Source organism: Eumetopias jubatus, unplaced genomic scaffold, assembly GCF_037043125.1.
Source record: "Eumetopias jubatus isolate StellerSeaLion01/CBP00866 unplaced genomic scaffold, mEumJub1_p1.0 scaffold_1, whole genome shotgun sequence".
NCBI classification, from domain to species: domain Eukaryota; kingdom Metazoa; phylum Chordata; class Mammalia; order Carnivora; family Otariidae; genus Eumetopias; species Eumetopias jubatus.
In genome coordinates, this window is record NW_028274807.1 from 208,506,519 (window position 1) to 208,533,059 (window position 26,541).

The following is a 26,541-nucleotide window of genomic DNA, read 5'->3' on the forward strand; positions in this document are numbered from 1 at the left end:
AAAAACATTCAAATCAGAACTGGCTTGCATTTGTGGTTGGCAGTTGTGCCTCACACTGGCTCTATTGGACACTGCTTGTCTGGGGTCATGTCATGCTTTTGCTCCTTTGATTATTTGTCATGAGCGGGCTGGGGAAGTTGGATGCCAACACACACACACACACACACACACACACACACACACACACACACACTGCCTCCTGCACACACTCAAGATTTCAGGACATGTAGCACCTGGCACACTCCCTCACCTTCTCTCCTTTCTCCTCATTCCAGACCCTGCCCCTGAGCCTTCATCAACTGTGGAACCCTCTGGAACTTAGAGGCCTGACATCAGAGACATGGTGAGAAGTCCTCAAAGGTAAATCACTGATTCACAGGGGAGCAGGGTGGGGCAAGGTGAGTCAGTGCTTAGCACTTAGTCATCCAGGTTCAGTTCTGGGAACTTCTAAAGCTACAGCTTTTGGGGACCTGTGGCTGTGGTCTTCAGAAAGTCACTATCTTTTTCACCAGGCCTATCTGGGCAAAAGAGATGAAAACATAAAAGCGTTTTATAATTGTGCTTTCAAAAACACAGATCTTTTTTCTGTTGGCAGTTATAGGGCTTGAGATCCTTTGTGTCCTGACAGGCTTCACTCCCTGCCCTCATTGAGGGGGACAGGAGGAGTAATCACTTAGAAACCAAAAGTTAAAATCTTACCAAGTTGACTTACTTGAGACATCTAATTGTGAAGTGCCGAGGGGCACAGTTGAACCCCTAAAGTCCATCCAAGTTTTGCTACTTTGCCCTGCCAATTTCCGGCTTCTCTAACGTGGGCTAGGTTGGTGTGTCTTCTGTATTGCTGCATCCCAGCTAGGTAAGGTGTGTGGGGTCCAAACAGATGTCTTTTTGGGCAGAGTCCCCATACATTCCTACAGACTCAGAATACTCTGGAATTTACCCTTCAAGACTGTTTTCCTGAGCCCCACATTCACTCACTAGGCACCAAATCATTTTGTGAACCTACTCTGCTCTGCGCCAACAAGGGCATACAAATAATATCCACCCTCTCCTCACCCACAAGAAGCTCATAGAAAGGCAGGATCCAGCTTAGAAAGGACAATTCCTCTTTGTTTTTGATGGATATTGCAGCTGCAAGGACTCCTTATTGGCCTCATCTGGCTTCCAGTAACCAGGCTGTCAGCAGAAATAATATCCACCTTCAGAATGAAGACTGGCCACTTTGTTGAAACCATTCTTGAGTCTGGCTCCTTTCACTAACATAATGCGCTATGCCTGTCAGTTAGGGACAGCTAGACCCTGCTTGTGTCCTCAGCACCCCCAGCACAGTGGCTAATTCATAACAGTCACAACTAGTTTGCTGAGCCAACTGTAATAAGCCCCTTACGGCAATTTCCAAAGGGGAAATTCCAGAAAGGTCTGGTGCTGTGGCAGTGCCAAAGGATAAGCAGGGGGCTCCTTGGATCTCAGATTTGGGGGAACCCATGGTCATTTGAATGTTGAAGTTCTGGTGTGTCTGTCTCACAAGCTCCTTTTGCATTTCCCAGGTGCAGGTAAGGTAGGATCTTGATTTCTCTGGGAACCTGGCTTGGCTTGTTTTGGGGTATGTGATGGAGCTGGTTGGAGCTGTGTGAGAGAAGGTGAAGCCTAGAGTGGACAAGCCAGGGCTGGTTAGCAACTTTCCACTGTGTCAGGAACCCCAGAGAGAGGCTACCCAAGTCCCTCCCTGTCTTACCTTTTTTATTTGTTTTTAAGTCCATAGAATTTTCTTTTTATTGAGCTACAATTTACATACAGTGAAATTTACCTCTTTTAGTGTACAGCTCTGAGTATATACAGTTGTGTAACGAACATCACAGTTCAAATATGGAACATTTCCACCATCCCCCCAAATTCCCGTCTCCCTTTGTAGCACATCCCAGCCCTGGGAAACCAGTGATGTGCTTTCTGCCTTAATACTTTTACCTTTTCCGGAATGCCTTATAAAATGGAATCGCAAGAGTAGGGCTCAGACAGCCTTTTGAGTCTGGCTCCTTTCACTAACATAATGCATTTGAGGTTCATCTGCATTGTTTTCTGTACCTGTAGCTCAGTCCTTTCTTATGGCTGAATAGTATTCCATCCTGTGGCTAGACCACAGTTTGTTTATCCATTCTCCCACCGAAGAACATTTAGGTTTTAATGGCTGTTGATAATTGCAAATCAAGCTTTGATAAACATCGCTCATGGGCTTTTATGTGAACATAGGTTTTTTTTGTTTTTTGGTTTTTTTTTTTGAGAGAGAGTCACTGTCTTTATTTTTTTAATTTTATTTTCTTATGTTATGTTAATCACCGTACATGACATCATTAGTTTTGGCTGTAGTGTTCCATGATTCATTGTTTGTGCATAACACCCAGTGCTCCACGCAGTACGTGCCCTCTTTAATACCCATCACCAGGCTAGCCCAACCTCCCACCACCCTCCCCTCTAGAACCCTCAGTTTGTTTCTCAGAGTCCACAGTCTCTCGTGGTAGGTTTTTATTTCACATGGTATCCCACCAGGGGTGGGATTGTCGGTTCATATGGCTGTGGTGCTTTTGAAGGTCTTTTTGATGAAGAGAAGCAGAGTTGAAAACTCATTTTCTTAAAAATGAAGCCTTTATCATCATCTGAATCACATTGTACGCAAGCTGAGTGTTTACTGTAAACACTGAGTGTGCTAAACACTTTACACTTCAGCATTTTGCTCACTGGGTGACCTCAGGCAAGTCACATGACCTCTCAGAACCTCGGTTTTCCCACCTGCAAAATACAGGTAACACTAGGCCAACCCATAGGATTACTGCAAAGATTAAATGAATTAATACATATGGAGCACTTGGAGCCAGCTTGGCACATAGTAGGGCCATGTCAGCGTCAGCTGTTATTATAATGTTCATTTTCTGGCCCCTCTCAATTTCATCCACATAGCAACCCTGGGAGTTAAGATCTATTCTAATCTCCATTTTATAGAGGACACACCTAAGGCTCCAAGAGATCAAGCAAGTTGTGCAAGATCACACAGGCAGTAAATAAGTAAATAGTGGGTCCCAGATTTCAGCTGAGGCTGCCTGACTCCAGACTCACCTCCTTTGTTCCTATATCAGCCAGGCTTCTCCCAAAGAAACAGAACTGGGATATATGTGTTTGTGAATGTGTGTGCGCGTGTGTGTGTGTGCGTGCATGCGTGTGTGCGTGCGTGTGTGTGTGTGTGTGTGTGAGTTAAAAGACGTATTTCAAGGCATTGGCTTACATGATTGTGGGTGTTAGCAGGGCAAGTCTGAAATCTGCAGGGCAGATCAGCAGGCTAGAGACTCTTGGCCAGGAGCTGACACTTCTTCCTCAGGGAAACCTCGGTATTATTTGCTTTCAAAGCCTTTCCACTGATTGGATGAGACCCATCCCCATTATCCAGGATCATCTCCTGTACTTAAGTCAACTGATTATAGACATTAACTTAACCACATCTACAAAATACTTTCACAGCAACACTTAGATTAGTGTTTAATTGAACATCTGGGTACTATAGCCCAGCCAAAATGATGCATAAAATTAACCATCTCATCTTCTCTGAGTTGAGAGCTCAAGATCTGCAGAGGTCACTTTTCCAGTAACATTTTGAAGTGTCCAGTGAGTGTCCAGGACAAAAAATCCAAAGGAGAGGTGTTGGGGTTATTTTGTGTATTTTGGGGGGCATACAAAAATTCCTGAACATGACTCAGGCTTACTCAAGGAAGGGGGAGTCCCCAGCCCTAAGTTTGCCTCCAAATACAAAGACACCCAAAGCCCTGTGAAGACCTTTGGAGGTCTTCACATTTGTAACTCTAAATTAAATTTATACTATAGGGCACCTGGGTGGCTCAGTCATTAAGCGTCTGCCTTCGGCTCAGGTCATGATCCCAGGGTCCTGGGATCGAGCCCCGTATCGGGCTCCCTGCTTGGTGGGAGGCCTGCTTCTCCCTCTCCCACTCCCCCTGCTTGTGTTCCTGCTCTCGCTATCTCTCTCTCTCTGTCAAATAAACAAATAAAATCTTTAAAAATAAATAAATTAATTAAATTTATACTATAAAATATTAGCATGTAACCATGAGGAAGTTCACAAGTGCTGGGTTTTCCTTCATGATGAGAACTCTCCTGCTATTTATTTATGTAACTTATTTTTTTATTTATGTAACTTTTTAAAATTTGAATTATTTCTCCCCAATGATGGTTCAGGACCCCTGCTGTACTGTACTGATGAATGTCCAGCCCAGACCCATCATCCTCCCAGGTTGGCCAGTGTGTGCACTAATCCAGTCCTTACTGACATGGTTACCCTCGGTGGGGTCAGTGAGTGCCCAAGGATGGCAAGCATCCCCCAACTGGAAAGCAGGGGAAAGCCATGGTCTTCTTTCTCAGAAGTCTTAGCTTACACCAGGGCAGCAGTCACCAGAATCATTTTGCTGTGGTGCTGCCAGAAAGGGGGTGGCTCAGCAGCCCATCATTCAGCAAGATGGTTAGTCACCCCTTTGATAGTACTTCCTCTGTGCCAGGTCTGTCCTATGCATTTTACAAATGTTGACTCACAAGGCAGGTACAACTACTACCCCCATTGTACAGATGAGGGAACTGAGGCCCCAGATGGTTCAGTAACCAGCCCAAGGTCATGCAGCCAGGAAGTGCTGAAAATGGGAATGAAACCTGCTGCCTGGCTCCAGAGCCAGTGTCACACCACCCTGCCCTCCCAAGCAGGTCTTCCAGGAACCTCCCACCTCAACCACCACCACTGCCTACCCCTTCTTTCCTATGGCCTTCTCAGGGGGTACCCCTTTCTGAGCCTCCTTTCCCCATCAGCCCTTTGACCACAGGCACCCCAGACTCTCAGAGCCAAAGGGGATCATAGACCCTCAGAGGTGTATGACACACCCCTGTCCCCCCAAATCATAAATGTAGTGGGGATAAAAATGAAGCAGGTGCATTAAAAACAGGCAGGAATATTTATGAAGTGTCCACTGCGACTGGGTGCCAGATACTGGCAACTGCAGGCTGGGAGGGAGGTGTTTTAGCATGAAGACCAAAGCACAAGATAATTTCAGATTTCACTGACAGGTGGTCTTGAGAAAACGGTAAAGTGAAAGGCATGAGGAACCTTTTTCCCCGGAGAGATCACTCCGGGGAGGTGAGCTTTGGTCCCGGGGCCTCACCTTGCTTTATAGGAACCTGTAAGGTGAGGACAGGGACAGTCCTGGGGCTCCTAATTGCATTCTCCCCACAGCCAAGAAAAGAGGGCGGGTGGTTATTTTTATTGCCTTGTTACAGCAGTCGGGGTAGGGGGGTACCTAGGGCAAGTAAGGCCAGGTTAGCCACCTTGCTCAGAGTCACCCGGGGCGCGGGGGTGGTGCAGTGCGAAGCGGGCGAGCGGTTCTACCGTCACCTGGGGAAGGGCGGGGCAGCCTTGAGGGGCGGGGCCGCATCCAGCCCCGCCCCTTCCCGAGCGGTGTGTCGTAACCTATTGACCCAGGCTGGGGACAGCACACGCGGCCGGCGGGGTCCGCGAAGGCAGTGAAAGAAGGTCGTGATTGGCTCCCCGTAAGGTGGGCGGGGCCTTCGTCGCTCGGTGCGCGCGCCGCGGGGAGGCGTTGCCGAAGGCGGAGCGGGAAGGGGCGTGGCCGCGCGCGGGCGGCCGTTGGCGGCGCAGCCCTGCCCCGGACGTCGCGCGTCGCGGACAGGGAGGCAGCGATTGGTCGGAGCGGCGCGGGGGGCGGGGCGGAAGGTTCTGGAGGGGGCTGGCGGGCTCTGGAAGCTTCCGCCGGACGGGTATATAGAGTCCGGGACGGGGCGGCGGCGAAGCCGGGGTGCGGCGACAGCTGGGCGGCGGGCCGCAGGCGGGGGCTATGGGCAAGGACTATTACCAGACGCTGGGCCTGGCCCGCGGCGCGTCGGACGAGGAAATCAAGCGGGCTTACCGCCGCCAGGCGCTGCGCTACCACCCGGACAAGAACAAGGAGCCCGGCGCCGAGGAGAAGTTCAAGGAGATCGCCGAGGCCTACGACGTGCTCAGCGACCCGCGCAAGCGCGAGATCTTTGACCGCTACGGGGAAGAAGGTGCGTGCGCGCGCGGCTGGGGGCGCGCCCCCGCCGTTTGACAGGAGGAGAAACCGAGGCCCGGGGGCCGGGCTGTGGCATCCCCGGGGGACGCCCCGGGCCCGGTGGGCGAGCGGCCCCCGCCCTCCGGCCACGCGGGCCTCCGCCCTCGGATTGGCGGCCTCCCGATGGGAGGAGGAGTCCTGGCCGCGCTGCTTGCCCAGAAGCTTCTAGCATGTCTGCGGTTGCCCCTCCCTAGGCGCCTCCACCCACGTCCCCGAGCGGTCCCGGCGTTGCGGGGGCGGACGGAGGGGGGACCGAAGCTGAGCCGGGCCCGCGGCCCCGGCGGTCCGGGGCTCACCTGAGCCGAGGTGGCAGACCTGGCATCCAGGGGCGCAGGGTGGGGCTTCTGGCTGCGCGTCGGGCTCGACCTGCGAGCGGCGAGCCTGCGGATGAGCGCGCCGATTAGCGCCAACCTCGCTCCGGGGCCCCTGTGAGGGCGGAGTGAGGTAATCCCCGTAAAGTGCTTACCTAACCTGGTGCCAGGCACGTAGATGGCAGCCAGCGCACGAGCGCAGTCCAGGTGCAGGGAGCCGTGGGACCCGCCTCTGCCCGGCCTCCTCGGCGCAGGCCTCTCAAGCCAAGAGAAGGGAACTGTCTTGTCCACTTGCCCGTGGATGACTCAGACTGGTTTCTGGGCTGGGTCTTAAGAAATGAAGTGGCTTTTTATGTAAGGTTGGTGCCAATTAGTGCCATGGTGTGAGAATTTGAAAAGCTGCGTTTATGGTTTTGCTTTCGTTTCTGCTCCTCACACATTCTTAGTTCTTGAGTATTTCTAAGAGTAAACCCTTACTGAGCATTGATCCTGGAACGTGCCTTTTTCATCTGATATCTTAACGAATTTTTTGTAAGTTTTCATATCTTTGTGGGGAGGATAGGTCAGTCAAGAAGAAGTGGAAATTCCGTGGCCTCTACAGGGAACGCTTGAGCCCCTTGCCACTGTCCTGGCACACTGAAGTACCTGGAGGAGGGAGTCCGACTCTGGTTTAGGGTTCTTTTTACTCTTCCTGACAGGCTAAAAAAAAATTCCTCCCATCCCCACCCTTCATGGTTCTCAAGTTTTTTTTCCCTTAGTGAAAGCTCCTTGATGGGGCACCTGTTGGTTAAGCGACTGCCTTTGGCTCAGATCATGATCCTCGAGTCCCAGGATTGAGTCCCATATTGGGCTCCCCGCTCAGCCGGGAGTCTGCTTCTCTCTCTGACTCCTCCCCCTCTCATGCGTGCACGCTCGCTCGCTCTCTCGTTCTCATTCTCTGTCTTGCAAATAAAATCTTTAAAAAAAAAAAATTTTTTAGAAAGCTCCTCGAGAGAGGAAAGAGAGAAGCTCACCACCAACCGTCTGATATCTTCTGATTTTGCCTTTCAGGTCTAAAGGGTGGTGGCCACAGTGTCGGGAGCGGCGGTGGTGCTAACGGTACCTCTTTCAGCTACACATTCCATGGAGACCCTCATGCCATGTTTGCAGAGTTCTTTGGTGGCCGAAATCCCTTTGACACCTTTTTTGGGCAGCGGAATGGGGAGGAAGGCATGGACATTGATGACGCGTTCTCTGGCTTCCCCATGGGCATGGGTGGCTTCACCAACGTGCAGTTTGGCCGTTCCCGTCCAGCCCAAGAGCCCACCCGAAAGAAGCAAGATCCCCCTGTCACCCACGACCTTAGGGTCTCGCTTGAAGAGATCTATAGCGGCTGTACCAAGAAGATGAAAATCTCCCATAAGCGGCTGAACCCCGATGGAAAGAGCATTCGCAACGAAGACAAGATCTTGACCATCGAAGTGAAGCGGGGGTGGAAAGAAGGGACGAAAATCACCTTCCCCAAGGAAGGCGACCAGACCTCCAACAACATTCCAGCTGACATTGTCTTTGTTTTAAAGGACAAGCCACACAATATCTTTAAGAGAGATGGTTCTGATGTCATTTACCCAGCCAGGATCAGCCTTCGGGAGGTAGGGTGCTAATAAGTAGAGTAGTATGTGTGGAGGGAGATGGTTGGTTTTTGAAGTTGTTAGGTATTTGGTTGACAGATGTGTCTGAGCACTTTGGAGCCAGGCTTGGGAGGATACAGCAAAAACAAGACTGACCAGGGCTCTGTTTTTCCAGAGCTTTCCAGATCTGGGGGCAAGGTCTTAGCTACAGGGGCCTGATGGTGCTTCCCCTACATCAAAAAGCTTCTGGGCAGGAGTTGAGCATCCTAAGCTACCTTCCATCTAACATTCTCTCTTTGCTCTCTAAGGCTCTGTGTGGCTGCACAGTGAACGTACCCACTCTGGACGGCAGGACCATACCCGTTGTGTTCAAAGATGTCATCAGGCCTGGCATGCGGCGAAAAGTTCCTGGGGAAGGCCTCCCCCTCCCCAAAACGCCCGAGAAACGCGGGGACCTCATTATTGAGTTCGAAGTAATCTTCCCTGAAAGGATTCCCCAGACGTCAAAAACCGTACTTGAGCAAGTGCTTCCAATATAGTCACCTGTGTTTCCCAAGGACTGATCAGGGACCTTTCCAGAGCTCAAGGATTTCCGGACCGTTCCACCAGTTGTGGACCCGTGAGAGGGCGGGAGGGCCCAGGGAGGGCTTTCGTACTGCTGAATGTTTTCCAGAGAATATATTACAATCTTTCAAAGTCGTGCACTAGACTTAAGTGGTTTTTCGAGCGATAGGGCGGCAGGTGGTGGGGACAGCAGGAGAAAGCATTCCAGTCCGTCACACTGGTTCCTGTAGCCCTCCTCCAGGCGCTGCCCGTGGGCAAGAGAGAGGCAGACCCACAGCTGGACTTGATGCACCTGTAGTCCCTTGACTTGCGGCTGTTAGGTGGTGTCAACCTGCCATCTTGGTTACCAGACCCTGTACACTCCTCAGTTTCTGTTGTGTGATCGGTTCGTGTTTTATTCTGTAAAATCGTCTCCCACGTCTTGCTCTTCCCCTGAAGAATCCTCTTTTCTCTTGTGCCATCTCAAATTGAGAACCAACTTAGATTGTTTTTGCAAAACTGCCCGGCCGGCGCCCACAAGCAATACCTCTTGTTCCAGCAGGACCAAGGGAGCCAGCCTCACGTGAATGAGTTGCACAGACACTTCTCCCTGGAGGGTCAGGGGCCCTGGACAGAGCAGGGGACCTTCTCAACCCCTGACTCTGAGGCCAAGTGCACTCACTTATGGGTCACACTCTTTATTTTTTATTTTTCTTTTATCTGTAAGGCAATCTTTTGGCACACCTGGGGCTTACAAGTGGCCCAGGTAATTTTTCATTTAATGGACTCTGGACTCTTTCAAAAGGATCTGATCCTTTTGAATTTTGCACAGCTCTAGATATAATCCCTTTTGATAAAAGGGTCTTTGCTTCTGATTACAGGAGCACTGTGGAACGTCTGTAAATATGTTTTTATAATTCTGTGTAATGTTGGTGTGCACTTAAAGGAAACCAGTCCATGGCAGCTGCTGCTCTCTGTACAGGGCCACGATGGAATTCAGAAGGAACCTTGGGAGTTGGGGAGGGGGGCCGGGTTGGAACAAGTGTCTGTTCCCTGCAGGCCAGTCTGGTGCTCAGACCTTTAGACTCATTGTAAGTTGCCACTGCCAACACGAGACCAAAGCGTGTGACTTGTCAATGTGCAGCACGACAGCATTAAAGACTGATGCTAAACCTCAGGGGAGCAGTCCTTCGACTCTGTTTGGGGGTTTTGCTGATGGGCTGGGGTGGGGGTTGGGCGTCCCTCCAGAGTTAGGCAGGGTGGAAGGGAAGGGCCGGGGAAGGGCCGGGGAAGGGGAGGGTGGGCGGGCACGGAGGCAGGAGTCCTCTGCAAGGGAGAAATAAGTCTCCCTTCCTGGACTGCATGCGGAGTAGAGAACGTCATCCCATCTGGACTTGATCCAGGCACCCAAAGAGCCCTGTGGATTTAAGAACTGGTTTTAGGAAGATGGGGCCGGAGTTAATTCCCTTCCCGGTCTTCCAGGGCCCAGTTGCTGGGGCCCAGGGGAGGTGCATTGTCTGCCCTTATGATCCCCCTCCACTCCTTTCTTGCTAGAACAGGCTGGGTGTCAGGCAGGCCCCGGCCAAACCAGACTGGAATTCCAGCCCAGGGCTGACTCCGCCCTGGAGAGGACCCATTTCCTGCCCTGGCTTCATTGGCAGGCCACTGAAGCTGCTTTTCCTTTGGACTTTTTTTAAGGAACTGGTTTTATTACAAGGTAAGTAATTACATAGGCTTAAAACAATGTATTGCTACTTTGCCACAAAATGTCTTGAAGTAAAAACTTAAGTAACAGCCTGTTTAAAATCAACCCAGGAGTGGCTTTCCCTTCCTACTGAAACAATTTAACCACCGAAAATGGTGTAGGAGCTGCGTTGTCCAAGAGAAGTTTCTGCAAGTGATGGGAATGTTTTCTATCTTCTTTAAATGGAAATGCTTTAAGATTCAATAAAATAAATTCAGCTTCTCAGTAGCTCCAGTCACAGTGCAAGGGCTCAGCAGCAGTCACACACAGCCAGTGACGGCTGTTGGACGCAGAAATCCAGAGGGCTTCGTCCCCGGATGTAGGACATGCTGCAGTGAGCCCAGAGGATGCCATCCTAGTTGGGAGGTGACCCTGCACATCAGAGCCAAAAGAGGTTTACCGAACCTGCCTCAGGCACCCAAGATGACATTTACTACAGAATTGGCCCTGGCCTCAGTCGGGGTCACAGACCCCCAGGAGTACCATCCCTGTGCCCCAGTCTCTACTTATGTAGCAGGTCCCTGTGACCTTTGCATCAAAGTCACGACAGAAGTGCACAAAGCCTGTAAGTACACACAGTTCTGAGAACTAGAAATAACCTACCTAGAGCGGTGCGTGGGGCAGTGGGTTTCTTTAGAAAAATGTTCATAGTGAAGAGGACAAAGGACTTGGGTGGGCAGAAAGCCTGCCCCCCAGACCCATTGTTTTGCCAGAGTGGATTGAGCTGTGTGTGTCCAGAGGTGTTTGGTGTATGTGCTGGCAGACTTCACCCTCGCGTCCTTGGCGTCCCTGGGACGGATTTGCTTTACTCTCCCATGTGGACTCTCAGCACATTTCAGAGCCCCTTCCGTGTCAGTACGTGTGGAGCTGCCTCTTTTTAACCCACTCACGTGAATCCCCCATACCCGCAGGGTCGCATTATAACATGGTTTAAACAGTACAAAACTCAATGTACGTTTGGCCTGTGAAGAGAAATTGAGTCCCCTCCATCCTCTGGGCTACAGGTCCCTTTCCAACTGTCTGCAGTGTGGACAAGCCATGGCATCAGAGCACTTTTCCTTTAGAAAAAAGAAGAAAATAGACTTTGGTGCATTCTCTGAGAGTCTCTTTATATAAACATAAGCATAATTCCTAAATTTCTAGGGTCTTTTTGGCTATGTGATCACAGTACTAAACTCTGGAGGGGACAGAGTGAAAATCCTCTCCCCCACCCTGCAGTTCAAGTCCACCCCCAGCGAATGTCCCCAGTTTCTCGCGTACCTTTCCTGAGATGCTGCACAAATCAACTTTTCTTTCTTTATACAAATGGTAGGTACTGTACCCTCTGCATTTTGCCCCCTCCCATATAGGGGAAATAAAGAGCTGCTTCATGCCTGTTATTGTACACCTTTATTCTGCCAGGACTACTTACCTGGGTGTGAAGATCCAAATCAGTGTTCGGTGGCCCCTACCTCTCCCGTAGCCATCGTTCTTGCTCCCAGATTTGAATCCCAGGACAACCACCTTCTAGCTGTGTGACCTTGGGCAAGTGACTTAGCCTCTCTGTGCCTCAAATTCTTCAACTGTAAAACAGGCATAATAATAGTACCTCTTCTAGGGTTGTAAGGGTTTCCAGAGATGGAGATACACACCCACACGCACACACCAGGACCCGGCACAGAATAAGCACTGTGTGTCAGTTATCATGTGAAGGTTTCTTAGTCCATAGCTGGCAACCCCAAAGGCTGAGGCGAGTCCAAGGTCTTTGGGGGTGAGTGCTCTCAGCTGAGCTCCAGGAACCCAATTCCCAGATGATCCCCTGAGACACTCAGTTCCTGTCCTGGCCCCCACCCAGCCTGAGGAAGCTATACCTGAAGCAGGCTCACTCCTATGCTATCGTGACAACCAGCTCACTTGAAAGATGCCGGAGAGCAGCAGGCTCCAGAACTGAGCAGCCCCCAGTTTGAATCCCAGCTGTGTCACTTTGCTGTCATGTGTCTTTGGGCAGGTGACTTCACCACTTTGAGTCTCAGTGGCCTCCTTTAAAAAACGAGACAAATGAGGTGCAGACTTCATGGTGCTCTAAGTGAAAGGTGGGCAAGGTAATGCATGAGGGAAGCAAGGAACATGACATGATCAACTTGGCTTCTGTGCCCCCTCAGGAGGTGCTGAGTTCAAGCTCTGCTCACTGCATTCCCCTGAGCAAATGACAGAATCTCTCACGGCCTCGGGTCCCTCCCATGTAAAACAGGACAATCACCGCAGCTAAGCCTTCTCACCGCCCCCAAGTTGGAACTCAGACAGCTAACCCCTGAGAAGGCCTCTGTGTTACAGGCATGGCCCAGAGCAAGTGTGCAATTAACACGAGCAGATATTTCTAAAGCACTTAGCAGAAAGCTTTTCTCAGGTCTTTTTTTTTTTTTTTTTTAAGATTTTATTTATTTGAGAGAGAGCACAAGCAGGTGGAGCGGCAGGGAGAAGGAGAGGGAGAAGCAGGGTCCCCGCTGATCAGGGAGCCTGATGCGGGGCTCAATCCCAGGACCCCGGGGATCATGACCTGAGCCAAAGGCAGACGCTTAACCGAGCCACCCAGGTTCCCCAAATTTTTTTAAGTAAGCTCTACGCCCAATGTGGGGCTTGAACTCCCAATCCAGAGATCAAGAGTCGGACAGTCTACTGACTGAGCCAGTCAGGCACCCCATGTCCCAGGTCTTCTTAAATATTATTCTTATTAGTTAGTTATTGAAGTACACAACATAGCGCCTGACAATAAGTAATTGTCCATTGAATCAACATTTATTGACTCCCTACTATGTGCCCTGCCCTATGCTTGATGCTGGGGACACAGTGGTAAACAAAACTGGCAAAAATTCCTGCTCTTTTAGAGCTAAGGATTGACTGGGGGGAGAAAGAAAATAAAGATGAATAAAACATCTAATGTACTAGACAGTGGGGAGAGTGATGCAGAAATATAAAACATTGGGGGTAGAAAGTTTGGGGCACTTTTTAAATAGCATGGTCAGTGAACGCCTCCCCAAGAAGATGACATATGAGCGAAGATTTGAAGGAGGTAACTTCTTCGGGCGGATACTGAAGGAAGGGTGTTCCAGGCAGAGGGAGCAGCCTGTGCAAAGGCCCTGAGGCAGGAGTGTGCCTGAGTTGTTTGAGGACCAGCCAGGAGCCCAGTGAGGCTGGAGCAGAGTGAGCAAGGGGTGAGTGGGAGGAAGTGAGGGCAGGGAGTGACAAAGCAGATGGTGAAGGACCTGGTGGGCCCCTGGGAGAACTTCAGCTTTTCCTCAGAGTGAGGTAGGAGCTTGCAAGCATTTGGGTTTTTGCTTTGTCTTCATTTTCCTTTGCTGGGATGGGGGGGTGGAGAGTGTCATTTGACTATATAACTTGAAGTCCCTGAGATAACGTCATCAGTCTCTTGAAATTTCAATGCACCAAACTTTCACCTGAAAACAGCACAACACAAACAACAAGTGTCTATATTTTCTATTAAAATGTAGTCCTCAAAGTACATGTACTCATGTTCCCTCCCACAGACCTGAGAATGCTTTCCTGGTCTGCTGATTCCACGCCTGCCTGGGACATCTGACTTCTGAGTTCTCAAACTGTGATGATTCAGCCAGACATCGCCTTCCTTTGTCATGAAGGGAGGAGAGACAAACCTCAGGAGAGATCCACAGGGTCCCCCTCCAGGACAACCCTAGCTTCCTCGAGGTCGCCAACCATGCCCTGGTAATCTATGCATCACCAGCGCTGAGTGCGGTGCTTGGCCCAGAACTGCCCTCCGAGTGTTTGTTGAATGAGTAATTGAATGACAAACTGATTAGGACAAGAGGACCGGCAACATCTATCCTATGACCATTCATGTTAGAGCCCCTGCAGAGGAGGACAACCCAGCCCTAGGGGGCTGCTGGTGGTTCCCCTGGGAAGGATCCCCCATGCCCCACTTCCTCCAGCGCCCACCTGGTAGAAGTGGAGGTTCTCTGGCTCCAGGAAAGCCCCTCTTTCCCGGCCTGTTCCTAATTCACGATTCATGGGTTAGTCATTAGGCACAGTTCCTGAGTGCCAGGTCAACGCTAGGCCCTGGGAGACCCAGTGACAAGGCAATGTGGAGGGTCCTCAGGAAGCTCATTGTCTTCTCGGAAACGCAGACTGAACTAAAACAGAGATTTTAGGTTCTCGTGGCTAGAACAGACAGTAGGAGAGAGTAGGGTGGGGCCTGGCTGGGGTGAGACAGGCCAGGTGCCAGGGCCCTGCTGAGGCAGGCCTACATGCCTGAGGCGGAAGGGAAGCCTGTTGAAAGAGTTTGCGTCAGGAAGGACATGGCCTGATTTGCCTTTGCGGGAAGTTGGAGCTGAGGCCTGGGTGGTTTGTCTCAGTGGGGGCCCACCTTTCCTTGGGAAGATATTGGTGGACATCAACATAGCTTAAGCCTGTCTCCAGATGGACTACTTCAGCAAAGGGTGTTTTGAGGGCGGATGGGCTCTTGGCGGAGGTCTTCAGCAACACAGGGGCAGGACCTGACTCAGGAGCTCAGAGGCGCCCTCTGGCTGCTATTAGGGTTGCAGACCTGGGAGCTGTGCAAGAAGTCAACTGCTGGGGATGATGGGGCTGGATCGGGTGGGGGCCAAGGCGGTGGTGGGAAATTACCAGAGATGCATTTCAAAAAGAGAGCTGTCGGGGCGCCTGGGTGGCTCAGTCGTTAAGCGTCTGCCTTCGGCTCAGGTTATGATCCCGGAGTCCTGGCATCGAGCCCCGCATCGAGCCCCGCATCAAGCCCCGCATCGGGCTCCCTGCTCGGCGGGAAGCCTGCTTCTCCCTCTCCCACTCCCCCCGCTTGTGTTCCCTCTCTCGCTGTGTCTCTCTGTGTCAAATAAATAAAATCTTAAAAAAAAGAGAGAGAGAGAGAGAGAGATGGGTGCCTGGGTGGCTCAGCTGGTTAAGCGACTGCCTTCGGCTCAGGTCATGATCCTGGAGTCCCGGGATCGAGTCCTGCATCGGGCTCCCTGCTCAGCAGGGAGTCTGCTTCTCCTTCTGACCTTCCTCCTTCTCATGCTCTCTCTCTACCATTCTCTCTCTCTCTCTCTCAATAAATAAATAAAAATCTTTTTAAAAAAGAAATAAATAGAGAGAGAGAGAGAGAGCTACCCATTGGCCCTCCAGAAAACAGCAGTGCTTCTGGGTTTTATCATGACTTTCTGAAATCCAGCAGCAAAAGGCAGGTGCCTGCACTGGGTCTGAGGGACCTGGGGCCGTAGGGCCCAGCCCGGTAAGGGCTACCTCCTTTGCTTCCCCTCCAGGTCCATCCTGCTGAGACCACTCCTGCCAGGCAGACAGGGGAAGTCCAACCACAAGCCACAAAGAGCCAGGCAATTAAACTCCGAGATCACTCTGCCAGGGTGTTGTCCCTCAGCACTGTCCCTCCTTGGTCCTCCCTGTCCCCCATGTCTCATTGTCAGGCGCCACGCTGAGGCAAGTATGACCCACCAACCCAGAGGGATGTCACGTGTCTTGGGGTTGAAGCTAAAGCACCATACCCATGAGTCACTGTTCAACTTTGAGTCAGTGGCTCCCCCCCTCTCTGAGCCTCAGTCTCCCCCTCTATAGAATGGGGGTGATACCCAGTGTGATTATTCATGAAAAGCAGGCAGCACAGGCCCCGGCACATAGCAAGAGCTTAATAAAAGCATCTGTTTCTATCCATTTCTATTATGACATACTGTGTTCATTCATCTCTCTGACCTCAACACTGTTCAATAACACCAGCTGGTGTTCACTGAGCATTTACAATCTACCCAGTACCACCGTAGGCATCTGACACAGAATAGCTCATTTCATTCTAGCATAATCATAACAACTTTAGGAGGTGTGTGCTATTATTATCCCCATTTCACAGAGGAAGAGATTGAGGCACACAGGGTGAAGCCCAGGGTCACACAACTGGTGAGCAGCACAGGTGATGGAGAAAAAGAAGACTGTATCCTACCCCACAACGTGAGGTGGACTAGAGATGGAATAAAAGACACAGGGAAAACTAAAACTGTAGAATGAATAGAAGAAAATATGGAAGAATAACTTTGTGATTTAAGAGAAGAGCCTCCTTAATGAAGTTTCACGTGTGCAAACCACAAGCAGATAAGTCCTGTTATATTGCAGTTAGGAATTTTCTCCCAACGAAGGCTATAATGGATGAAGCTAATCATCATGTGGCGGAATTGGAGAATATGTTTGCAACACCTAATACTGTATCTACCTCACAGGGTCGTTAGGAGAGTTAAACAGTTTAATAAGTGTAAAGTTCTTAGAACAGTGTCTGGCACGTGGTAAGCTCTGTCTAAACATTATTTATCATTATTGAAGCTGCCAAGTGCTCAATATCCCAGCGCTACCCAGTAGAACTATGCAAGCACACGTGTAATTTTAAATCGTCTAGCAGCCACATTAAAATAACAAAAGAAACAGGTGAGAGGAATTTGGGTAATATGTTTTATGTAACTCAATATATCCACATTATTATTATTATAACATATTGTCAGCATAAAAATGAATTAATGAGATGTGATATTTTATATCCGCTTTTCTTTGTGCTGTGTCTTAGAAATCTGGTGTGTATTTTCCACTGCTGGCCCATCTCATTTTTTTTTTTAAGATTTTATTTATTTGCCAGAAAGAGAGAGAGAGCACAAGCAGGGGGAGTAGCAGGCAGAGGGAGAAGCAGGCTCCTCACTGAGCAAGGAGCCCAATGTGGGACTTGATCCCAGCACTCTGGGATCATGACCCAAGCTGAAGGCAGACGCTTAACCGACTGAGCCACCCAGGCGTCCCTGGCACATCTCAATCTCTATTAGCCATATTTCTTTTTTTTTTTTAAGATTTCATTTATTTATTTGACAGAGAGAGGCACAGCGAGAGAGTGAACACAAGCAGGGGGAGCTGGAGAGGGAGAAGCAGGCTTCCCGCGGAGCAGGGAGCCCGATGCGGGGCTCGATCCCAGGACCTGGGATCATGACCTGAGCCAAAGGCAGACGTTTAATGACTGAGCCACCCAGGCGCCCCTGTATTAGCCATATTTCAAGTGCTCATAACCACATATGGAGATTTCGAGGAGATAGATCAGACTGGACAGTGCAGATCTCGACTCCATGAGGCGCACACGCAATCAACAAGTAAAAGATAGCAACCCAAGTGCAAACAGAGCAAAGATTATGAACAGGCAATTTACAAAAAAGGAGAAACTGAAGGCCATCAAGCAAAGGAGGAGATGCTCAAAGTGACTAGAAATCAGAGAAATGTGAAAGATAGCAATGCTGATGTCACTTGACAGTGAGTCCAAGTGGCAAAAATTAGAAGCTGGGTAAAGCCAACAGCTGGAGGAGATGTGGGTCCATGGGCCCCTCTGCACTGCCAGAAGACGTGACTGGGGACAGCGAGTCCAGGAGGCCACAGAGCAAATTGATTGTGTCCTGTGACCCAGCATCTCTGCATCCAGGTCTCTCTCCTAAGGGGGATTCCCACCAGGTCTCTAAGGGGACATGTCCAAGCCTGCAGTGTGGGGAGCTGGAGGCTGCCTGGTGTCCATCCCTGGGGGACACAGCTGTATGATGTGAGGGATACATCTGTGGAGCACCAAGTAGAAATTAGAAGAAAATAGATATAAGAGATGGGCAACACGGATGGATCTTTAAGGACTACTGCAAAACAGGCAAACAAGTAAGCAGGCAATAAAGTGCTAACTGGAAAAGAAAAGTAAGAAGCCAACTATAATGGAACACCCACATAAAACAATACACATTTTCAGGGGCTCCTGGGTAGCTCAGTCGTTAAGCGTCTGCCTTCCACTCGGGTCATGATCCCAGGGTCCCGGGATCGAGTCCCGCATCGGGGTCCTTGCTCAGGGGGAGCCTGCTTCTCCCTCTCCCACTCCCCCTGCTTGTGTTCCCTCTCTCTGGCTGTGTCTCTCTGTGTATCAAATAAATAAATAAAATCTTAAAAGAAAAAACAATGCACATTTTCTTTTTTTTTTAAAGATTTATTTATTTATTTATTTGAGAGAGAGAGAGAATGAGAAATAGAGAGCATGAGAGGGAAGAGGGTCAGAGGGAGAAGCAGACTCCCTGCTGAGCAGGGAGCCCGATGTGGGACTCGATTCCGGGACTCCAGGATCATGACCTGAGCCGAAGGCAGTCGCTTAACCAACTGAGCCACCCAGGCGCCCAACAATGCACATTTTCAAGAAAACACACAAAAAGGGGCACTCTGAGCCTACTACAGTGTTGTACCAGAGATGGGAGGAAATCGGGGGTATTTTCCCCTAATGTTTATTTTGAAATTTTCAAAGGTATAGAAAACTCACAAGAATAGTAAAATGAATACCCACATACCACTCTCCTAGATTCGGTGGCAATTGTTACTACCTTGCCACATTTGTGCTCACGTGTATGCACCATCTCTCTCTCCCACTCCCTCTCTCCATCCGTCCTCTATATTAATATTAATGTATACCATATTTTGATAGTGTATATAAAATATATACATATATTTTTTGTGAGCCATTTGGCAGTTGCAGCCATCACAAATTTACCACTAAATAATTCAGTGTGTTTCTCCTCAAAATAAGAACATTCTCTTATCTAACCACAGTACAATGCTCACATTCAGGAAATTTAACATGGATGTATTATCTAATATCCACTCCACATTCAAATATCCTTGATCATCCCAAGAAAATAGTTCAAAGCTGTTCTCCTTTATTTCTTCTTTTTGAAATTTTTATCAAGGATCCAATCAAGGCTCATACATTGATTTTGGTTGTCACCTCTGTCTCCTTCCATCTAGAACTTTTCCCCAGCATTCCATTCATTCATTCATTCATTCATTCATTCAATTAATGGATTGATTTTTTCCTTTCCTGACATAGATCTACTTGAAGAGTCCAGGCATTTTTGGTTTTTGTTTTTTGGTTTTGGGTTGTTTGTTTGTTGGCAGAAAGTCCCTTAATTGGGAAATATCTGGTTATGCCCTCATGAGTAGATCCAGGTTAAACACTTTGGGCAGGACCAAGTGCTTTGCAGGTGATGTCGTGTCCTCAGTACATCACAGCAAGGGGGTATGTGAGCTCGACCTGTCCCATAACTACTGATATTAGTTTTGATCACTTGGTTAAAGTGGTGACAGGTTTCTCCACGGCACTTTTTCCAAGGTATCCTTCCCCTACTTCCTCCACTGATTAGCCTTGCCTGAATTAATTATCTCTCTATTGGCTGCAAAACGGGGATTTTCTAATTCAATCTTCCCTTCTGCATGTATTAGCTGTCATTCCAGATTATTTTTTCCAAAGGGGGCAGAGGTAGCACTGAAGTCTGAGCTCCTCAGCAGCTGGGCCTCCCAGCCTCTTGAAGTATAAAATTGGTTAGAGGTGGCCTGCTCTGTGCCCTTGGGCAACCCCCCCACCCCTCCCTGCGGACTCCTCATCAGTCAACAGGTGGATTCCGGTGGATTCTGCTCAGGAGTCTGCTGTCCCCGTGGCCCCACATACTGTCCTTTTCAGGATGTGCAGAGGGCAGCTCAGATGCCAGGCGCAAGCAGGGCAGTGGTTACCAGTCCCACAACTGATCACTCACTGGGGATGGCAGAGGTCCGCAGAACAGGAAGAGAAGGACAATAGCGGTGCGTGCTGCCCCGGTAGTGGCAGTGTTTGCTAGCTGGGCGGGGCGAGACTCGCAGCCCTCAGAGTCTAAGCCCAGGCCCGGCTCTCCTCTTTCACTTCGCCCCTCCGGAGGACCTGACGGGGCTGGGATGCACAACAGCTCACCCTGGGCACTGCAGAGACCCAGTCGTTCAATGAAGCTTGAGCAGAGTCGCAGCCTTTAGAGAACTACAATTCCCAGAAGACACAGCAAGCTCCTGGTCCAACCCCAACTGCCCCAGAGGCCGGCTTTGAGGCTGAAGAAGGAAATCTCACCTGTCCTGGGAACTGAGAGTCCTGGTCTGTACGAGGTGCGTTTCTGTCTTTGTTTCTTGGACCTACTCCTGCCTGAGAAATCCCAGTTAGGAGGCAAACCTGACGATGGTGAGATCACCTGTCCTCTCACTCATACGTGGGCGCTGAGACCCTGCTCGGTGCCAGTCTCCGGACCCGGGCGGGGGGGTGGGGGGGCAGTTAGGTGGAGGAGACAGCGTCATGAAATGGCAGAGGCTTGGATTGGTTGGGTACCCTTTGAAACCTAGCACATACGTGCTCAGTAAATATTCGCTGGTCTAACCAACAAGCGAGCAGTCCATCTCGCCCTTGCGTTCCCTTCCATGCACCGTTTCATACAGATTTGCTAGCTCCTAGGATATTGCACTCTCCCAAAATATGCTGTATCTCTCAGTCCGGCTTCCAGGCCTTTTGCGGGCGCTGTTACCTCTACCAGAAGCACATTCAGCTTACTCGTTGAAGTATCTGTAGAGATAGCACAGAGCCTGGCACGGAGCAGGGGCACATGAAATATTTGACGAGTGAATGAATGAATGAACAAATGCCCTTGTCCATTGTACACCCCAGGAAGCAGGGACACTCGGGACCCTCCCTATTCATCTCGATCCTCCGCCCGCTCGCCCGCCTGGAATGAATGCATCCTTTTTATCCGCTCCGAGGATGGCCGGGATGGGGCAGGGGCAGGGGCCGACCGGGAGGAGGATCGGATTGGGGGCTGCCCTCGGCCCCCTCCCAGGTCTCCTAAAGGGTCAGCTTTTCCGGACGTGGGGAGTTTGCCTCTGCCCGAAACTTAGCCCCGGTCACCTGACTCCCACGACCAGCCCTCCCGCCCCTTACTATCCCGGACACCCCAGACCGACACTGAGCCAACAGCACGTGGTCCAGGGGGCCCAGCTTCCCATTGGTTGCTCGTCTCCTTCCTTCCCCGCGATTGGCAGAGGCCCCAGCCTCAGGTTCCCCCCCCCTCCGCGCCCTGCGGTGGTACAGCCTGCCGCGGCTTTAGGCGGGGTGGGAAGGTCCACTGTGCCGCGGTGCGGGGGGGTCGGGAAGAGCCGGGCGAGGCGGAGGGATCCCTCTGGAATGTTTCCGTCGGGCCCACCCGGGGCAGGGCGGCACGGCGCGGATTGGCTACGAACGTCGGACGGCCGCTCCTGATTGGCGGGGCGCGGGCGCGGGCCCCGCCCTCCCTGGCCGCGGCTGCGGGAGAGGCCCGGGCCGGAGTTTGCGGAGGGCCGAGCCGGGCGTGCGCGGGGAGGCGGCGGCGGCGCAGGTGAGTGCCCCCGCGGGCGGGGCGCGGCACGGCCGCTTCCGGGGACCCCAGCGCTTACCTGCGGGGTCGCAGAGCAGCGGGGATCCGGCGGATCGAGCGGGGTGGGGCCGGCCCCATGGACAGGGCTGGACGTCTAGGTTGGCCTTCAGGATGCCCGAGGCCCCCTCCCAGAGAGGCGCCCATCGCCCCTCCCGGGGCAGGGTCAAACGCCTCCCGCCGCTGGGATGGGGTCGACAGCCCACCCCGCTCCCTGCGCTCCTCTGGACAGTCCCCGTCCCGATGGGCACGGGCGCGGGGTCGGCATTCTGAGCCCTGCATGGGCACCTCCCTGCAGCCGGCCTCGTCCCAATCCTCCAGGGCCTAGAGGGAGCTGGAGAGGACCGAGGTCCCGATAATAATAATGAAAAAATCACCCCGGCTAGCATTTTTTGAACGCTTCCGTGTCAAGTATTTACCATGCGTATCACTGAGTCTAAACACTCTATGGGAGATGCTGTTACTTCTTTTAGAGGTGAAGCAACAGACCCAGAGAGGTGGAGTGACTTGCCCAAGGTGACACAGCTAGTAAGTGTCAGATCGGGAACTCGAACCCGTGCTTCAGAGTCCAGAACTGGAGTCTCAGCCACTAGATTCGATGGCTCCGTGGCTCAGGTGTTCCTGACCGGCTCCGCTGCCCTGCTGCTGCTCCCACCTCCAACCATGCACACATGTGGGCCACACCTGCTGCTCTTTGCTTTCCCCCCAAGGGGTCACCAGACACCAGCCCTGCCTTGCCTCCCCTGAGCTGGGAAAGACAGGGACTGAATGCCTAAGTAGAGAGTGACACCTGCAGGGGAGATAGGGGTCCCCGGGGTCCTTTGCCCGCTGGGCCCCTCTGGGAAGCCTGGGCTGAGGCCTGGGCAGTAGGCGTTCTCCCCGGAAACACCCAGGAGCCGGTTTTTCAAGACTGAATCAGAGGCCTCCTGCCCTCCTCTCCGAAGCAATATCCTACTGGAAAGGGGAGGCTGGGTGTGGTGGCCCCCCTCCCGCAGCTTATGTCAGCTCCCAGGAACCCCCTTCCCCACTTCCTGCTGCCCCCACTGTGACTCTGCGTGATTGTGGGGTTGTTTAGTTTCAGGCCCTTCGCAGGGAAGAGAGGGTGGGGATGCTGGGATTCCAGCCAGTGTGCTTGGCGCCCAGGCTGACACTCTTTTTCCTCCATCCCTATGTTCAGGTTTGAGGAGAGCCTGGGAACTCGGGGAGGGGGTAGCAGTTAGCAACTCCACCACATGTTCTGAGGATAGGAGGGCTCAGAGACTAGTCAGAATGAGGACAGAAGGCACATTCATCCATTCTACAAACATTTATTGAGCACCTGTCATGTGCCAGGCACTGTTCTTGGCACAGAGGACACAATAGTGAACAAGACAAAAATCCCTGCTCTGTGGGAGCTGCCATTCTAGTTGGGGGGAAACAGGCAACAAGCAAGTTAACGAGTAAATAAAGAAGGTATCTGCAGATGGTAGTAAGTGCTATGTGCTATGAATAAAAGTGCTATGAATAAAATATGAGGGGATGGCATGGTAGAATCTGTGGGTAAGGGGGTGGCTTGGAGGAGGTGACTTTGGAGACAAGATCTAAATGAAAAAAGGAGGTAGCCCTGCAAAGATCAGGCAGGGGGCCCATCCCAGGCAAAAGCTCTGAGGCTAGACGGCGCTTCGAATAGTGTGGCTGGGGCACCAGCTGCAGTCCAAGTGGCAATTCTGCAGGGGTCTGTGACTCATATTAAGGAGTGTGGAGCTTTTCCTCCGTAAGGTGGGAAATCGTAGGATTCGAAGCCGGGGAATGACGCGATCTGGTTTACATTTTAAAATAGAGACATGAGGTGAAATAGCAGCCTAAGACTGAAAGACAAGAGTTCTGCCAGGGCAACATGTAATTAAGTTCATGGGCCTGACCCGTCTGGACCACAGGGGCGGTTCCAACAGGCTGGGGCAAGCCAGGGAAGCTGCCTGGAGGAGGTGGCCTAGACTAGGCCTCCTCAGGCCGAGTGGACTGGGATGTTCCTGGGCGGGGCAGGGGAGGAGGCCATAATAATAATGACAATAATAGTAACAGTTTCCTCATAGCGAATGTCAGACAAAATGCTAATCAGGTTGTATGCATAATCTCTTTGGATTCCCATAAGCACCCTGAGAGACAGGAATTCTGCTTGTTTTTTTGGATGAGAAAACTGAGGCCCCATCACATGAAGTGACTTGCCCACGGCTACGCAGCTGGTAAGTGGCAGGGGTGGGATTTGAACCCAGGCCACCCTGCCTCTTCTAGTCTGGAAGGCAAATTCATTAATCACTTACTTTCCTCACTACCATTATTCCCTCCTCACAGGTGAGGACGTGGAAACTCGCCTGAACCAGGGCAGCAAGCCTAGGCAGAGTAAGGAGGTTGGGAATGGGTGATCAGGATGTGGAGGCCCTGGGTAAAGGAGGAAATCTGAATCTTGTCAACTGACTGAAAGGTGGTACAGATGGAAATAGTAGTTAAAAAAAAAAATCACCATTTATGGAACGCTTCTCATGTGCCAGGAACTGTTCCAGGCACATATATGATTTCCTTGGAGCTCAGAGAAGTTAAGACACTTGCCCAAGGTCACACAGCTAGTAAGAGGAGAAGCCAGGTTCCAGACTCATGTTCGCAGCATCCCGCTAAGATGTATGAGGGGCTGCAGGAGAACCAGAGGAGGTGATAATGAGGGGTTTGGGATTTTTTTTTTGTTTTTTGTTTTTGTTTTTCTTTTTCTTTTTAAGCATCACTGAGTGCGATGAAATAATCTGAGGAGACAGCATTGGTTTATTCATTCAGAATTTGTTTTTTGTCAAATATTCAGCAAATGCCTACTGTGATGGGTGCTGTGAATAGAGAGATGAAGTAACCAATAAAAGACTAGTATCCCGAATATATATAAAGCGTTCCCACAAATCAGTAAGAAAAAAGACGGGCATTACAATAAAAAACAAACTGTACAGTTTTTTTTTAAGATTTTATTCATTTATTCATGAGAGAGACAGAGGGAGAGAGAGAGGGAGAGAGAAGCAGAGGGAGAAGCAGGCTCCCAAGGAGCAGGGAGCCCGATGCGGGACTCGATCCCAGGACCCTGGGACCATGACCTGAGCCGAAAGCAGACGCCTAACCATCTGAGCCACCCAGGCGCCCCAAACTGTACAGTTTTTAAAAATGGGCAAAGACTTCAAGAGGCAATTCACAAAGGGACAGATCCAAGCAGTTAATAAATGTCTTAAAAGTTGTTAAGCATGGAGCACATGGGTGGCTCAGTCGGTTGAGCATCCAACTCTTGATTTCCACTCAGGTTATGATCTCAGGGTCGTGAGTCAAGCCCCACATTGGGCTCCGCACTGGCAGTGGAGCCTGCTTAAGATTCTCTCCCTCCCTCTTCCTCTGCCCTTCCCTGCCCACCCTATAAAAAAGAAAGTTGGGGTGCCTGGGTGGCTCAGTTGGTTAAGCGTCTGCCTTCGGCTCAGGTCATGATCCTGGAGTCCCGGGATCGAGTCCCGCGTCGGGCTCCCTGCTCGGCGGGGAGTCTGCTTCTCCTTCTGACCTTCTTCCCTCTCGTGCTCTCTGTCTCTCATTCTCTCTCTCTCAAATAAATAAATAAAATCTTAAAAAAAAAAAAAGAAAAAGACCTCAGTTAAAAAAAATAAAAATAAAAAAGAAAGTTGTTCAGCATCCTTGATTATGAAGGGAATGGAGGGAGTGAAAACAAAACCACAGGGAAAGCTGAGGGAGATACTCTGTGTCTTTGTGGGTAGACGGAGCACCTACCCTGTCCCCAGCACTATGCTGGGAAGCAAAGGATGAGGGCCACAGAGGTGGGGCTTGTGCTTTTGCTGGTGAGACAAGTCGCCCTTGGGGCAGGGACTACAGCCTTGACCCTCTCTCTCCCCAGAGCCAAGCACAGGGGCTGGTGGGCCAATGAATATTAGGATCAATCATCCTATTGATCCTAATATTTTTTGATTTATTTTGTTACTGTAGCAAAACCTGTCCTGACTGATCTATATATTTATTGAGCACCTGCTACACACCAGGCACTGTTCTCTGCCCTGAGAATATAGGGATGAACAAGGCAGACGAAATGCCTTGCCCTTTCAGAAAACAGTGAACAAGACAGTGGATGAAACATATATGCCACCTGAAAGAGATGCGCGAATGAGTTGCAGGGATGCCAGAGGGCAGAGTCAAGTGCAGAAGCACTGAGGCTGGGCTGCCCGTGGTGTGCCAGAGGGGCAGGGACAAGGCCCCTGTGCCTGGCGGAGAGTGGCAGGAAGGGAGAGGAGGGAGGTGATGGGGGCAGATCTTTTGGGGCCTGTGGGTAGAGGGGAGGACGTTGACTTTTACTCTGAAGGAGGTGGGAGCCCTGGGAGGGGTCGGAGCAGCGGACAGGCGTGACATGACTTACGTTTTACAGGATCATTCTGGCTGCTGTGCTGACACACGGCGTGGAGGGCGAGGGCAGAAGCCTGCAGACTGGGAGGAGGCAACTGCACTAGTGTAGGTGAGAGACGCTGGGGGCTGGAGCGGGTGCTACCGGAGGAGGTGTTGGAGAACAGACGAATGAATGCGGGCGCAAACAAATGGAGGCACGAGAGTGGGTGCAGCGCCCTGGGTTTGGCTGAATCCAGGACGGCCCCCTGGAGGAAGAGGTTTTAAAGGAGGGAGCAGGAAGTCCCCTTTACACAAAAAACAGAATTTGGCATAATGGGATCCTCGCCTCGCCTGGCCAGGTGGGGGGAATGTCCCCACTTGCAGAGCAGACATCCCAGGCCCAGGGAGATGGAGTTGCTTAGGGAGCCACTCTGCATGGGCATCAGACAGACCCGAGAGTGCAGCCGGCTCCTGTGACTTTGGACGTGTGACTCGAAATGAAGTCCGAACGCTTTCCCAGTCTGG

At 51.1% G+C, this 26,541-nt stretch overlaps 1 protein-coding gene and 1 long non-coding RNA gene across 2 annotated transcripts; both read left to right on the forward strand.

The window, feature by feature from the left end:
- The first annotated feature begins 5,812 nt into the window (after positions 1-5,812).
- DNAJB1 (DnaJ heat shock protein family (Hsp40) member B1) lies at positions 5,813-9,790 on the forward strand. Its single transcript, XM_028088722.2, has 3 exons — positions 5,813-6,105; positions 7,511-8,091; positions 8,379-9,790. The coding sequence occupies exons 1-3, from the start codon at positions 5,895-5,897 to the stop codon at positions 8,607-8,609; spliced, it is 1,023 nt and encodes a 340-aa protein (XP_027944523.1). The 5' UTR covers positions 5,813-5,894; the 3' UTR covers positions 8,610-9,790.
- An 11,730-nt stretch (positions 9,791-21,520) lies between these two features.
- LOC148165178 (uncharacterized) lies at positions 21,521-26,220 on the forward strand. Its single transcript, XR_015766456.1, has 3 exons — positions 21,521-21,594; positions 23,762-23,852; positions 26,060-26,220. It is a non-coding gene; the product is annotated as an uncharacterized LOC148165178 (long non-coding RNA).
- Positions 26,221-26,541: the final 321 nt, after the last annotated feature.